The sequence below is a fragment of the Peromyscus eremicus genome, chromosome 5 (assembly GCF_949786415.1).
Source record: "Peromyscus eremicus chromosome 5, PerEre_H2_v1, whole genome shotgun sequence".
NCBI lineage: Eukaryota > Metazoa > Chordata > Mammalia > Rodentia > Cricetidae > Peromyscus > Peromyscus eremicus.
The window spans coordinates 81,286,728-81,302,797 of NC_081420.1; the positions used below are offsets into that span (position 1 = coordinate 81,286,728).

General features: G+C 50.5%; 1 protein-coding gene across 2 annotated transcripts; it reads left to right on the forward strand.

Annotated features, from left to right (window-relative positions):
• Positions 1-8,847: 8,847 nt before the first annotated feature.
• Irf2bp2 (interferon regulatory factor 2 binding protein 2) lies at positions 8,848-13,881 on the forward strand. Of its 2 annotated transcripts, none has more exons than XM_059263793.1 (3): positions 8,848-9,875; positions 10,414-11,320; positions 13,186-13,881. In XM_059263793.1, the coding sequence occupies exons 1-2, from the start codon at positions 8,885-8,887 to the stop codon at positions 11,127-11,129; spliced, it is 1,707 nt and encodes a 568-aa protein (XP_059119776.1). In that variant the 5' UTR covers positions 8,848-8,884; the 3' UTR covers positions 11,130-11,320; positions 13,186-13,881. The 2 variants fall into 2 exon arrangements, with proteins under 2 accessions (XP_059119776.1, XP_059119777.1); XM_059263794.1 differs by having other exon boundaries at positions 8,848-9,827.
• Positions 13,882-16,070: the final 2,189 nt, after the last annotated feature.

The following is a 16,070-nucleotide window of genomic DNA, read 5'->3' on the forward strand; positions in this document are numbered from 1 at the left end:
AAGTGAGTATGCATACACACACACACACACACACACACACACACACACACGTAAATAAACATGAATTATAGTAAATGTATTATACATAAAATTGTGTGTGTGAGAAGGGAGATTAAAAGGGTAATTGGGGGTGAATATGATCAAAACATAAACACACATGTAAAATTGTCAAAGAATAAATTTTTAAAAATTTAATTGAGTGTATAGATAAATATGTATGTTGAACCTCATATTTATACACATGTACATATGTGTACATACATACATGATGTAAATAATGCAGTTTCTTGTAGAAAGAAAGTTCTGAGAGGCTAGAGAGATAGTAAAATGTGTCCTGTGCAAGCACAGGACCTGAGTTCAGGTCCCCCCTCCCCAAGAACCCATGTAAAAAAAAAAGCTGGGCATGGCAGTGCCCATCTGCCATCTCAGTGCCTGGGAGACACAGACAGGAGGATTCCTGGGGCTCACTGGACATCATATCTAGCCAAATGAGAGAGCTCTAGGTTCAAGTGAGAAACCTTGTTTTGAAAAATAAGATGGAAAGCCAAGCAGTGGCAGCGCACGCCTCTAATCCTAGCATTAGAGAGGCAGAGGCAGGCAGATCTCTGTGAGTTCAAGACCAGTATGTGCTACAGAGTGAGCTCCAGGACAGCCAGGGCGGTTACACAGAGAAACCGTGTCTTGGGGGAGAAAAAGAAAAAGAAGGTGGAGAGCTGAAATTGACTCAAGCTTCCTCCACACACATGCATGCACACATATGCACACACAAATGTTATATAGCTGTGTACGTGGAAGCTCATACATACATATACACAAAAGCTCAAGCACTGCCCATAAGGCTGGGGATGCTCGATGCTTCCCCGTTTGGTTAAAGCTCAGTATAGAAGGTAGTTCTGCATTTCTTCAACTGGACTAAGCCAACAGACACTGTGCTCTCCAAGGATGTGAAGATCTTGGAGCTATCTAAGCACACAGCTTCATTGGCATTGCACAGTACCCCCAAGAAATGGGCAGGCATTTACTGGAGTCTTTGTGTTGCCTAAGATCCCCTGAGGGGTCAGAAGAATGCCTGACTTGGGTTTTTCAAGTTCTGTATTCCTGTTGTCTCTATCCACCATCTGAGAGGTCAGGGTAGACATGACATCAAGACTAGCCATCCTCCTCCAATCAAGAAAAACACTGGTGACCAGGGGTGTCCAAGCGGCCTGCAGGATGTCTCACAGCGGTGGTATGAGCAGAACCTTTGGGCCCTAGCAATCTCCTGCCAAGATATTTGCATCCATGTAAATAAAGAAGCCAGGGAGAAAATACAAATAGGTGGCAGAGCCACCAGTGAGCTAGAGAGAACTCCGGCCTGGGAATCTGAATTTTAGCTACAGCTTAACTGCACATTTTCTTTGTTTCCAGACAAATCCCTTTTTGCCTTGGTACCTCAGTTACCGGCTTCATACAGGCAATAGCCGGGGATGGTCACAGTCATTGAGAACAATAAATTGCTCTGATAATGAGAAAGAGAGAGAAACGGAGACAGAGGAGGCACAATCGAAGCAGTTCAAATCTGCCTCCCTGGGAAATACAAGACGACAACACTCAGAAAGTTCACGTGTGTGGAGTTCCCAGGCATGCTTCAAAACCAACTTCCTGGCGTCGGAATTTGCTGGAAGGGCTGGGAGGCTTGCCAGCAAGTCCATCAAAGTTCACTTAGATTTGCATTTTCACTGTGTGTGACAAGCTTTTTAGTAAACAGGCTCTCCTGGGCTGTCACTCTAGGGGAGTGTACTTCACCGTTCTCTCCAGCAGTGTTGGCTTGCTGAGCTCAGGCCTGGAGAGCCTCCCATACAGGTTTTTTCCCTCCTTGTATGAATTCAGCTTGGGTTCCACGTCCATTCTTCCCATGGCTTGCACTTCCCTTGGTATCACAGGAGAGGAGCTGCTGGGTCACATAGAGTCACTACAATGAATAAAAGGAAGTTTCCTCTTTTAATTTTGATACAGAGTTCTCTTTACCTTCTTAAACTGACTCGGGAGGCAGAGGCAGGTGGATCTCTGTGAGTTCGAGGCCAGCCTGGTCTATAAAGCAAGTTCCAGGACAGCCAAAGCTACACAAAGAATCCCTGTCTTGAAAAATCAGAAAACAAACCAACAAACAAAAGAGAGAGAAAGAGAGAGAGAGAGAGAGAGAGAGAGAGAGAGAGAGAGAGAGAGAGAGAAAGAAAAGGAAAACAAAACAAAACAACAAAAGCAAGCAAACAAACAAAAAACCCAAAAACTGACTAGTGTCCACTGTCTCCAACGAGTACTGGAGAAAAAATCGTACTGTTTGGTTTTCCAGACTTTGAGATGGAAGATAGCATTTGAATGTATGCCCTACACATAAATAATTAGGGTTTATGCGTGCATTTGTACGTATATGTGTGTGCCTGTGAAGGTCACAAGTCAACTTCTAATGCCACTCCTCAGGCACTGGCTCCTTGTTTTTTTTTTTAGACAGGGTCTCTCACAGGTCGGGAGCTTGCCAATTACAATAGGCTGGCTGGCCAGCGAGCCTCAGGGATCCCTCTGTCTCTCCTCAGTGCTAGGGTTACAAGCGGGCTGCTTTTGCAACTGAGCTGTCTTTCTAGCCCCACAAAGGTCAGTTTAAGAAGCACCCCCCACCTCCCCGCTGTTTTTGTTTTGGCTTAGTACAAGAGTAACTAAGCCAGCAGAACTCCATCGACAGAGGCCATATATTGCTGCAAAAGGGCATTCTTTTGGGGAAAAAAATTATCTTGTCAAGATAAAAGTCAGTCTAGTTTATATTGGCCAGCTTCTATTTTAAGAGAAGTCCCAATGCCAGCAAGGAAGGTTTGTTTAAGTTATCATGATGGTAGATCCCACAGGCCTCCTCTAACCGAGAACGTCTATAACCATGCCGTCTAGGTGGTTTCATGCTTTTTCTCTTTAGTACCCAGGAGCCCACTGTCTGTCTGAGTGCGGAGGGGTCAGCACTGAAATCTCACAATGAGAGCAGATAACTCCGTGAGCTTTCTCTCTGCTTTTGAAGAAACATGTCATGAAGAGTCGGGGTGCTATATTCCGGCTTGGCGAATGTGATGACCACCCAAGTGCTTCCAGTATCTTTCATCCTAATGCCAACGGCAATTTTCTGCCTACGACCGACAAAGGCCAGAATGTGGTCTGACAACTGGACCTGGAGTTGAAGCAACTGTCACTTGCTTGTCACTTTCATTTGTTGTGAATATTAATTTTTCTTGGTTTGAGGGTTTCGTGAATTGTACTGGAATTCCCCCTTTTCTTATAAACAGAGATACAAGCAATGCTTAACTTTTTTTTTTGTTTTGTTTTGTTTTAATTTTGAGAATGAATTTCTCTACGTAATTTGAGGGTAGCCTCAAACTCATGATCCTCCGGCCTCAGCCTCCTGTATGCCGGGTTTACAGACCTATGTCACCACACCTGGCCCCGGAGTTTGCTTATATTTAGAAATCTGAACACTCTTTTGATGGGCCCTGAAACTGTGGAAGAAGTAGAAGCATGTCCCGGACTATCAACCTTTATCGGCAGTTGTAATTTTGATTTTTTTCCTGGTGTTTTGGTTGGTTGGTTGGTTTTGAGACAGGGATATGCAGCCTAATGGCCTTGAATTTGCAAGCCTCCTTGTTTGTTTTTGTTCTGTGACAGAATCTTACTCTGTAGACCAGGCTGGCCTCAAACTCACAGAGCTTTTCCTGCCTCTGCCCCCAAGGGCTACGATTAAAGGCTTGATCCACCAAGCCTGGCCTGCAAAACATATTCTACTTATTTGTTTATGTGAGTCCATGTGCATTGTGTGTGGGCTCACGCATATGCTGCAGTGCATGTGTGGAAGTCAGAGCTCTCCTTCTATCATGTGGTTCTGGGAGAACACACTCAAGTCATCCAGGCTTGGTAGCCAAGCACCCCTACCCACGGAGCCATGTTGTCAGCACATAGGGTAACGCGTGTGCTTGAAGTATCCTCCTAGCATGTCTCTGTGAGAGATGTAAGAAATACTATGGCATCACTTACTGTCTGTAGCCGTCAGAGCTGTTCGAGCACTTGGTTATCTCAGCTCCCTTTGTACTACTGAATGTGACTTCGGGAAATGTTTGTTTTTAAGCCAGAAAGCTAATGAGCGGATCCTGGGCGTTTAATATGTTCAAGCATTGTGCACACATCTTCCTACTGCTTATCTTTCAAAGGATTCTAGCCAGTGTGTTAAGTATACATGAAACCCACAGCCAGCTAAGAGCACTCCCTCCAGCTCTTTTCAAAAAGCCCATAGAAGGGGGCTCTGGCATGAAGGCCACTGAATCTCTTCCAGCTCTCCGGAAAATTTTCCTTGCTGATTGAGCAAGGGTGTGACCGCAATCTCTCCTTTGTCTGTTTTCCCTACTTGTTTTTTTTTTTTTTTTTCTTTTTTGCTTGGCTCTTTAAATTCCAACACAGTCAGTAGTTAACTTACATCAAGACCCCAGTCTTGCTTTCGATGGGGATCTGAATGAATGTAGACACACAGGCTGGTGACAGCAGCTTCGGTGTTTGTAAGTCCCTGTGATTTGATCTGCTTCTTAGACCCTCCACACACAACTCCTTGTATAACACTAATGTCCTCTCTGCACAGGGGAGGGGGACTTCGAGGAGGCGTAGAAGAAAGGCTCTTGCACCAGTTCTAGAAGATTCATCTCTGTTGCCGTGTCCACAGTTTGTGGAAGTGTATTCCTACAAACATGGTTCTGGTTTCACCGCACTTCTGCCAACGTCAGTGAGGTGGGCAGTGCCACCCACAGAAACACACATGGCATGCTGCTGAGCTATTTTCTCCTGCACAGATGCAGAGGTCAGAGTTGAGAAAGCCTCACCACGGTTTCAACATCAGCTTTGTTTTAGTGTGTGTGCACGCACATGTGTGTGCACACACATGTGTGTGCACGTCCACACGAGTGCAGGCACGGTCAGGTGTCCATCTTTGCCTTTCCTCTTGTTTGAGGCGGGGTCTCTTGTCCATCCTTGTTTTGGATACCAGGTCCTTGAGCCTCTGGGGGAATTCTCCTGTCTCTTCCTTCCGTCTTGTAGAAACACTGAGATTATGGGCGCACTGTGCTTGGCTTACATGGGTTCTGGTGATTCACACTCAAACCCCCAGGCTTGTGTAGCAAGTGCTTTACCCACAGGGCCAGCTACCCCAGTCCTCAACATGCTTGTCATTGAAAGCTGCACTGTATAGAAGTGACTCTGCGAATCCACATCTGGATACAGAGTGGAGCTCACAAACCTAGAATGCCATGGCATAAAGCACCCATAATCTGCGGGGGTCCTGAAGGTAGAACTCCATGTGGGTGTTCTCACAGCACGTTGACCCACAGACAGAGGGCATATGGCTTCCAGGCATGCACAAGGGCACCTCTACTGCTGTGAGGCCTAGAGAGCAGATTCGGAGTTCAGATGTTATTGTCCAAGGCTGTTGAGTGTAGGCTCAGCTCTCTTTTGCCCATGGAACTATGCATTAGAATCCTCCCCCCAATTCCTGTTTGCATCCTATCACACAGAATAGCATTTTGCCCCCAAACTGAGATCTCTATTTTAAAAGAAGAAATCGTAGGAATTACAGCCAGGAAAACTGTTGCTCATCTCTTCTCCACAGAACCCCTCCCTGCAGAGTATTTCCTTTAGTTCTTAAGACAAATCACAAGGTTCCAGTGTTCTGGTTAAGCACCCGCCCCAGCCCACTGCATCTGCCTGCCTGTCCACTTAAGAATGCACACATCCACTCTGCAGCCAATCCTGTAACCTTGACTGAGCAGCAAAGCTCATCCTGACCCTTCAGGGAGGACCCGGAGCCTTAAGCAAGAGGGCAGTCTACGTGACTAAAACATACCAACTTCCTCTTTCATAAGTCGTCACATGGTGAGCTACAATTACAATTCCTGCCTTGTCTGTGCGAATTGCAGACGCATTGCCTCACCCTAGAAACCCCACTCCTGTGTGTGTGGAGGAGGCAGGCTGTAACTCCAACAGCAGCCGCTTTGGACAAGATCCAGCTCCAGTCTGCGCCGGGAGGGAGGGCGGGTGGGTGGAAGACAGAAACAAAGCTATGTTTACTTAGCATACATCGATTAAAAAAAAAATCTGCTCCAGAGTTACATGAAAGGCCAGGCAGCATGAAAGGCTGTTGATACAGTATAAGGAATTGCTGCCCTGGATCCAGGACTTGCCTTAACCCTGTGGAGCCGGGTTCCTTTTTATGGAGGACAGCCCAGTCTGAAATAGCCTTTCCGTTTTCCAGCAGGCAAGCATCTCTAGGGGGAAGTTCTAACAGCTGGGTTTCGACATGAAGCCAGTGGTGTGAAATACAAAGGAAATGCCGGTCTTTTGGAGAAGTAAAGCTCCACTTAGCATTTCTCAAGGCAGACATTGTACCTCAGTAATTCTATTTCGGGCTGCAGTGGCGGCTTTCCCTGGAGAGGGCATTGAGGGCCGCTGGCAGGTGAACCGAGCAGAATCAGGCCACGCTCTCATGCAGGGTTCTGCTTTGTTTTAACGTCTCAGTGTCTGCCTACTGGGTCATCTCATAGGGTACTGAGATGACTCTGCAGACGGGGCAGCTTCATCTCCACTCAGGATCTCCACGGGCAAAATCACGTGCTCAGACGAGTGGCACAGGGTCTTGGAAGAGAGTGACCAGACTGACAGGTCCTGGAGCAGGTGCCCAAACCAGCTGGCACCAGCTGCTTCTGGGAATGGATCCGGGTAGGCCCCATTCCAGGCTTGGAGAGGGTGAGGCAGGCTTATGACTGGAAGGGGAGATGGGGAGGCCCTTGACGCAGGTGTACCTTCTCCGGAAAGCCCCGAGAGACGTTCAAGGTTAGCCTGTGGACGCCCTTGGCATCTGGCATTAAGCTTTCTGTGCCATCTCCAACAGGTTTATTCTTGTGCTCTGAGTAGTTCCCTGAGCCGCTTCTCTACGGGGCGTGTTTCCTCTTGTGGCTATTCTTTGAAGCAACCTGGCATTTTTCAATAGCAACTGGAGAGGAACGTCAGCAGAATTTTTTTTTCCTCCCTTTCCACCTTCCAATCCAGTTGTAGAAAAGATAATGTAATTAGTACCCTGTTCTTCCCACACTTAGCCAGCTCATTCCAGTCTTAGGGAGAGAAGTGGGCCTGTGTTGTCCACCACAAAAACGGCTCTTACACTCAGCCAAGTACGTGTGTAGGTCCCAAATGAGAGGGTCAGCCTGAGTGACCGACCACAGACAGCACACACCAATCCCTGCTCCCTATCAAAGTGTACATCTCGGAGTTCCGTCCACTCTGGGCAGCCCGCACTGCCCACGGTGGAAGGGAGCAGCGAAGCGAAACGGCCAAGCGCGCCTGCGCCCACTGGGCTAAGCCGGGTGGGACAACGGAGAGCCAAATCCACCCGCCAGCCGCACGCCCCTGGCGCACAGGGGGTAGCCGGCGCCTGGGGCTGGTTGCTCCAAGTTCGGCCGGGGTGGAGGTGGTGGGGCAGGGCCTGCGAGCCAGAGTCCGGGGGCGGGATCTGCGCCGTGACGCGGCGCGCTGCAGAGCCCCGATCCCTGGAATGTGCACTAGCTCGGCTCGGCTTCAGGGCCCGCGGCGCTGGGCACGTCTGTGCGGAGCCTGCGCAGTGGTGGCGTCCCTTGCCCACGTCACGCGCTTGCCGCGCGGACCTACATAAGACGCTGGGGCGGCGGCGCCGAAGGCCGTGTTGAGCCTGGGTTGTGCATCCTCTTTTCAGTGCACGCGCAAAGGAGGCCGGGCCTGCCCGAGCGCACCAGGCCGTCCAGAGTTTGTAAAACTTAAAGGGGCAGCGACCGTGTGTTGCTTCCTCGACCAATGCAGGGCAAAGCGTGCTGACTGCACGCGCGCGCTCAGCTTACGCCAAGTGAGACTCTTAACAGAAAAAGTCCCCAAAGCGTGCCTTGCTATGCTCGAAATCCCATGCTCAGGAGGCTGCTAGTAACCAAGCGACAAAGTGGCATTGCGTGTAAAATAAAACTGTTTGCACGATTTAATCAAAAAGGACACGGCCATGGGGTAGAGCATCCTGGCTGGGTAGGCGGGAGACAGGGGACCCCCCCAAGGGATCAGAGCAGCACACCTGCAGCGCCAGGGCCGCGCGAACTCGTGCAGCGCGTTCCAGCCCCTGCGCGCACGCGATCGAGAAAGGGAAGAATCCAGGGCGGCGCGCACGAGAGCGCGGAGGGAGGGCGGGCGCACGGGGCCGCGCGCGCCAGGGAGGGAGGGGGCCGCGCAGGCGCCGTGCGGAGCTGTCGAAGAATCAAGTCTGTAGAAGTGGAGCGGCCGCGGCGGTAGCAGCAGCAGCAACAGCAGCGGCGCAGGAGCTGAGCTGCACTGGGTGCTGTGCAGCGGTCGCGCCGGGGCCTAGGACCGAGCTGCACGCCGCCACGCGCGGCATGCCCCGCCGCTCGGACTGAGCTGCCGCGGCGGCTGCCCCGCGTCCCCCGTCCCCCGCGCGGCTCTGCGCGCCCGGCGCCACCGCGACCTGCTGCGCTCGCGGCCCGTCTTCGCCCCGGTCTGGAGGCCCGAGCCCGCGGCCCCGGCCGAGCCGCCGCCCCCGCGCACGCCGCGCCGCCCCGCCGCCCGTGGGGACCTGCAGCCGCGCCCCACCGCGCGCCCGCCGCCCCTCGTGCCCCGGGGGCGCCGCGCGGGCGCCGCGCCGGCCCGGGCTCTGCCGCCGCCGCCTCCTCGCCTGCGGCCGCCGCCGCCGCTAGTCGCGCAGACGCGGGCTTGGGCCGGCCGGCGCGCGCGCGCGGGGCCCGCGGGGGGCGGCGGCGTCCCCTCCTCGCCCGGCTCCTCCTGCAGCGCGGCAGGCTGTGCGGACATGGCCGCGGCGGTGGCGGTGGCGGCCGCGTCTCGGCGCCAGTCGTGCTATCTGTGTGACCTGCCCCGCATGCCCTGGGCCATGATCTGGGACTTCACGGAGCCCGTGTGCCGCGGCTGCGTCAACTACGAGGGCGCCGACCGCGTGGAGTTCGTCATCGAGACGGCGCGCCAGCTGAAGCGTGCTCACGGCTGCTTCTCCGAGGGCCGCTCCCCGACCGGCGCGCAACCCGCCACCGCCAAGCCACCGCCACTGTCGGCCAAGGACCTACTGCTGCAGCCGCCGCCGCAGCTGGGCCACGCGGGCGCCGAGGCCGCGCGCGCTCAGGCCATGGAGCGCTACCCGCTAGCGCCGGATCGGGCCCCGCGCCTGGCCTCCGACTTCGGCACGCGTGCCGGTGCGGGCCTCCCGCAGTCGGCCGCGCCGCAGCCCACGCCGGCGAACGGCATCCTGGTGCCCAACGGTTTCTCCAAACTGGAGGAGCCGCCCGAGCTGAATCGCCAGAGCCCGAACCCGCGGCGCGCACACGCCGTGCCGCCCACCCTGGTGCCTCTGGTGAACGGCTCCGCCGCGCTGGGGCTGAGTGGCCGTGCTGCGGCCACACTGGCCGCGGTGAGTGGGACGCCGGGCCTGGGCGCCCAGCCCCCGGAGCTGGGCACCCACAAACGGCCGGCGTCGGTGTCGGGTGCGGCGGAGCACGAGGCGCGTGAGCCTAGCAAGGAGAAGGCGCAGCCCGCGCACCGGAGCCCGGCCGACAGCTTATCCGGCGCGGCCGGGGCGAGCGAGCTCGGCGCCGACGGTGCAGGCAAGGGTCGAGCGCCCGGGGAGCAGGACTGGGCCAGCAGGCCTAAGACGGTGCGCGACACGCTACTGGCGCTGCACCAGCACGGCCACTCGGGCCCCTTCGAGAGCAAGTTCAAGAAGGAGCCGGCCCTGACTGCAGGCAGGTTGTTGGGTTTCGAGGCCAACGGGGCCAACGGGTCTAAAGCAGGTAGGGGCGGCTGTGGGTCGAGGGGAGAAGGGGTCGAGGGTGTGGAAGTTAGAGATAGCGCGTACGCGTGTGTGCTGAGGGAGCCACTGTAACATGCACGGTTTTGCTTTAGCCCAGAAACAACAAACAGCCAACTTCCTGGTCGGCCTGAGGCTGAACCAGCGCTTAGTGGCAACGTGGTTCCTTTGCTGAACCAGCACAACAGGGATGAGTCAGAGCGGGCTGATAGGCAGCGACACGGCGTTTTCCTTTCCCAGCACATTCTTGGATGGGAGCATGAGGGCAGCAGTCACCCTTTAACCTGTCGGGGACGTTAGCAGTCACATGCTCTGGTTGGGGGGTTGAAACCTTTTCAGGCAGGCTCGCATGGCTTAGCTCTTGGAAGTGGCGTGTGCAGGCTCAGAGCCCCTTGCTAAAGGAAGTGTTAGAAGGTGCATGCAGAACTTGTGTGCTAGGTGTGTTTTTTGGGAGATGGGAAATGTCTCTTTGGGTACATTTCCGTTAATTTTCCTTTTCTTCCATTCCTGTCTCTATTCAGTTGCAAGAACAGCAAGGAAAAGGAAGCCTTCTCCAGAACCGGAAGGGGAAGTCGGGCCCCCTAAGATCAATGGCGAGGCTCAGCCTTGGCTGTCCACTTCCACAGAAGGGCTCAAGATCCCCATCACCCCTACATCCTCTTTTGTGTCTCCACCACCCCCCACTGCCTCTCCTCATTCCAACCGGACCACACCGCCTGAAGCGGCTCAGAACGGCCAGTCCCCCATGGCAGCCCTGATTTTAGTAGCAGATAATGCTGGGGGCAGTCACGCCTCGAAGGATGCCACCCAGGTTCACTCCACCACCCGGAGGAACAGCAGCAGCCCGCCCTCCCCCTCCTCTATGAACCAAAGAAGGCTTGGCCCCAGAGAGGTGGGGGGCCAGGCCACCGGCAGCACAGGGGGACTGGAGCCGGTGCACCCTGCCAGCCTCCCAGACTCCTCTCTGGCGGCCAGCGCCCCCCTGTGCTGCACCCTCTGCCACGAGCGGCTGGAGGATACCCACTTTGTGCAGTGCCCATCTGTCCCTTCGCACAAGTTCTGTTTCCCTTGCTCCAGACAAAGCATTAAGCAGCAGGGCGCTAGTGGAGAGGTCTATTGTCCAAGCGGGGAGAAGTGCCCTCTGGTGGGCTCCAACGTCCCCTGGGCCTTCATGCAAGGAGAGATTGCTACCATCCTCGCCGGAGATGTGAAAGTGAAAAAGGAGAGAGACTCGTGACTTTCTGCGTTCAGAAAGGCCCACGGTTACCTTTAACTCAAAACTTCTTGAACTGTATATAAATCTCCATATATATATATATAAATATATATATCCAAGACAAGGGAAATGTAGACTTCATAAACATGGCTGTATAATTTTGATTTTTTTTGAATACATTGTGTTTCTATATTTTTTTTTGACGACAAAAGGTATGTACTTTAAAAGGCATTTTCTTCTTTTGTTGACGTTATTAGGCTGTCTGTGCTTGACTGGTGACAGTTGCTGGTCTATGTAGGCTGTGACTTGGCTGCTCTTTTCTTTTTCTTTTCTCTTTTTTTTTTTTTTTTTAAAGAGCACTTGGCAAACAAATGCTTCTAGCCGTATTTGTATGCACTTATTTTAAAAAAGAAAAAAAAAGCCAAATACATACATTTTTCTGACATTGTAAGATTGCCTTACTGTCTTGTCTGTCATTCCTCATTGCTGGCCCCTCTCTCAGGCTGGAGGTCAGTTGGTGGAGAAGGAAGGGAGGGAGTGAAAGGGGGCACTTTTGTCAGAAGGGCATGCCGCTGAGAGGTGTCGCCCACCTACAGGCCCTCTCAGAGGGTGGGGAAATGGGGTTTGAATCCTGTCTTGTTAATGGTTCAGTTCTTGCAATATTGATAGTCAGAGGTGCTGCTGAAAGGTTTGCAGGATTGCGTGTCTGGGAGGTTTTTGTTTTTATTGAAGGCAAGTTAATGTTCGCTCTGCCCATGTGACCAGTTGTAAGATTTCCATGCTGCATGCTCCTTGGTTGCCCCGCTGGCGTTCGTTTTAATAGTTGTAAAGGGTGGTGTGCAAATAAGATGGCCTTGCTGCCGTCTTACAGCAGAGCCCAGGCTCTGCAGTGCCACTCGGCCTTCCCGAACACTCTAGGGCCTTTTACAATTGCTGTTGCAGGCCAGGTGAACTCGTGGGATTGGTTTCGTTTCTGTTGCGTGTTTTGTTCTGTTCTGGTTTGTCCCTGTCATTTACCTGTCCTGTCCCTGTGGCCATTGCTGTTGTTCCCACACCCTGTCGTAATGAGTGCTCACTGGCGCAGTGTGTACATTGACAGTTACGGCCCTGGGTGCTTCTAGGACCTGTGGGCATCTCAGTGGTGGGGCCCACTGTGGGTGGAGGAAGCCTGTCAGTTTCCTTCTTCAGTGTGCCTGAAGTAAGAAGTGAATATTACTGTTCTGGAAAAAAAAAGATAAACTAGTGAAAACTACAGACGTGAAGGGTTTTTACATAAGCAAGCCCCACCTCTCCCAACTATTTTTAGAAGCCTTTTGTAAACTAATTTCTTTCGATCACTGTTTTGCATTGGTGAAGTGATTGTTTTTAATGTAAACAACAACAGGTCATTAGTTATTAGTAGTGGTCGCCCCTTATTGATGCTGGCTTTTTGGGTTTTTTGTTTTTTTGTTTTGTTTTTTTAATTCCCCTTTGTGCTGTTTTGGTTTAATGTCAACAGGAACACTACCCTAAACCCTGAGGTGCAGGTGTTTATAACTTGGCCTTGTAAGCTCAATCTTGGCTTCTAAGTCTGCTATGGTTTGTGGTGTTTTTCACAGCCTAGATTCCATTTTAATTTGAAAACATAGGTTATCACCAGCTTGGGATCATTTCTAGTTATTTGATCTTTTTTTTTAAAGGTGGTTTCTTTAGTAGTCAAGTTACTAATGCTTGAAAACCAGTGACACTGCACCAAATACAGTATTTCTTGTTGTGTTTTCCGTGAGTGCACCTCATCCTCCAGGCTCTTGTTACCAGTCATTGTGATGTTACAGACAGGCTTGCATGATAGACCAGTTCGTCCTTACTGTGACTCAGATCCAACTGGTCTCTGAGGCGGATGTACACACACAGAGCAGAGTCGGTTTCACCTGCCCATAAAGACGGTTGTGAAGGACCCAGCTCTTATGGTCTGTAGTATAAATGTGTTTCTGAGCACTTTATTATAAACTGGAATTTGACCTCATAGATGTTACAACTAGATTAGTCATTTGACCTAATTTGCTGTGGCTGTCTATCTTTTGCAATCTCAACACAGATAAGCTCTCCAAAAACATGAATAAAGAACCATCCTGCCGAATGGGAGAAGTCTGTCCAGCTGCGGAAAAGGCCACCTGTGGTTTCTCTGTGCTAGTGGCAAAGGAGGCAAAACTTGACCTGTTTTGAAGGGGGTGCGCTTTTGAGATGAAGGGCCCGTGTGCATCTGCCCAGCTTTGGGTGGCCTTCAGAAGACTTGCAGCCAGAGTGTTGTACTGGAGGGGGTGGGGTGGGGTGGGGGGAGTCTTTCCCTGGCCTACTCTAAAACCGTTCACCTGGGGACCTGGGTTGATCTTTTCTTGTCCTTGATGACATTGTGGATGTTGTCCACAGCTGGATAGATGATGTCAGAGTCCCAATACTGTTCCAGCCGTGACTTCAATACCCAGAATATTAGGGGATGGGGTGTCAGCAGTCCCTTTTTGCTTTAACAAATTATAGACTTTAACAGATATAGTTAGTGTCTTTCATGTGGCCTCACTCTGAAGTTACGAAAACATACACATGGTTTACAGCTTTTCTATATATCTTTTCCTGGCCACCAAGTGTTTTGAAAGTGTGCCACCTTTTAACCTTTGCTTTTTTTTTTAAGTTGAAGGTGATAATTTTTCTATATATGATGAAACTCATGTCTACTGAAATAAGTGTAATCTTAGCTATCAACATTATATTTTAAAACCATGCTATGGAAATATCACCTGCGTTCTGTCATTTGTCAGATTTACAGTACGTTTTTTTTTCTTTTAGCATTAAATAAAAATAAAATTGGGAGCACTGAACGTTTTCCAAGGCCTTTTTTAATTTTTTAAGCCAAGCTTAGGGTTGTTACGTTACTTGCTGGACTGAAGGATGGATGGGGTTGGGGTTTGCAGGAGAGTAAGATAAAGGACTACAGAGCAGCTCTGGGAGAAAGGGCAGCGGGAGGGACCCAGATAAGAGCTGGGCAGAGGTCATCTGGGAGACGCTTGTTTGTTTTTCAACTGGCTGGTGAGCATGCCACTCCGCAAGAGAGGGTTGGACGGAACAGACTGGGGACACTGAACTCAGTCTGTCTCGACCCGGATCTGCTCTTTGAAAAGCTTTGTGATAACCACCATCTTGGGCCATAGAGAGTACATTGACGGTGGGGGTGGGGTCTACATTTGGGAAAGCTGTGGAATGGAGTGGGAGGTGAAGCCACGAGGCAAGCTTGTTTAGGTGTGGAGCTGCAGGTGTGTTTAACTGGTGCCCATCTCCACGTAGTACGGAATTCCCGCAGGGCACATGTTTTGATCTCTTGACCTATGGCTGGGAAGACTGATAGGAAGCTGAAGTTTAGGAAATGCGAGGCTAGAATATACAGAGTGGTTGTATGTTTTAAAATGACATCAGCAGCATCTTTGGGGGGCGGTCCCATATATTTTTAATTTTTGCCATTAGTCCACTGAACGCATTTTTCAATAAACAATAAATGTGACTTTTTCATTTAATAAAAAATAGGTTAAACAGCTTTGTTTTTCTTCAAAATGCTAGATTTTTTAGACAGTGTCTCTTGGAGAAGTTACTTACAGATCTTCAAGACGCACCTTCCAAGGATAGACATCAGTGATTACATCTAGTGTTTACAGTTAATTAGATTCTTGATGTGGCGAGGAAAGAGTTAAAAGAATTTGGGAATCCTCGTTCTGAGACAAGTCTTCATTACTCAGTCTTTTTGCACATGATTTATAGATTTATTTGAAGAGTGAAGTGCCCATCTTCCTGATTACTGAGTATTCATGGAATCCTTGAGCAAAATGTTCAGTTTGGGAAGCTACCGTTAGTCCCAAGTCACCCTCCTCTGCTTGCCCTCTGTTCACAGGAAACTAGAAGACATGCCCTTCCTTGGTCACAGACCAAGGTCAGACGCTCTGTGAATGGAATTCATACTCGTTTCATCATCTAGGGTTCTAGATCCAGGGCTGTGGTTAACGCCGTAAGCGCTACTGCTTAGGCCCACAGTATCAGAATTAAAGAGTACAAACAGAAATGTAAGATTCCTAGACTGTCCACCATGTAGGTCTTTCCTTCCTGTTTCTGGGGACAACCTGCATCTTCAGCCTGGCTGACCCCACCCCCTTTCCTCTTGAGACACAAAAATAAAACATGTAGCTGGAAAGTTGAAAATGACTGGGTTTATGGATTAGCACTGAATGTCTCTGAACTCCCAGGTAAATGGGTACTTGGGGAACCACACTCCCCCTGTTGATCAGTATTAAGAATGTACAGGGCTGAAGGAGTAGGTCAGTAGTAGAGTGCCTGTCTAACATGCATGAGGCCCTGGGTTCAAGAACAGCACTAAAGAAACAACTCATCAGTGAACTTTTTAACCCAACAACAGGTCACCTGCCCCATGTCAGCCTGATTTAAGACCAATTCCCTTTATTACAGCTTTTTAAAAAAGACTGTTAAATTGTATGGAGGCGTGTGTGTGTGTGTGTGTGTGTGTGTGTGTGTGTGTGTGTAAATCACAACATTGTGTGCCTCTTAGTGGGACTGTGCAATATAAAGCAATCCATGCAACAAGAAAGATATTAGGACAAAAGTACCATAGAGACAGATAATGATACTCAATTATTTGGACATGGTATCATAAAGGCTGTTCGTTAAAGACAGTCATTGTGAAGTCCTGGAACTTGCTGTGTAGATCAGGCTGGCCTCGACTCAAAAAAGATCTGCCTCCCTCTGCTTCCTGAACTCTGGCATTAATGGCATGGGACACCACACCTGGTTAAAAAGTTTTATTTTGAATAAAAAAAAAAACCCAATAACTACTGACATGGTATAAGTTTCTTCTATGGTACCACCTTCAATATGTCTGGGAAAATCAAAGGCTGGCCCTTTATAACTCACCACCTCAAAACTAAA

Excerpts from the sequence above, each read along its gene's own strand:
- Irf2bp2 (XM_059263793.1), top strand. The coding sequence starts at position 8,885 with ATGGCCGCGGCGGTGGCGGTGGCGGCCGCGTCTCGGCGCCAGTCGTGC. Across the intron at positions 9,876-10,413 it reads GGCCAACGGGTCTAAAGCAG|TTGCAAGAACAGCAAGGAAA; the intron begins GTAGGGGCGGCT and ends GTCTCTATTCAG.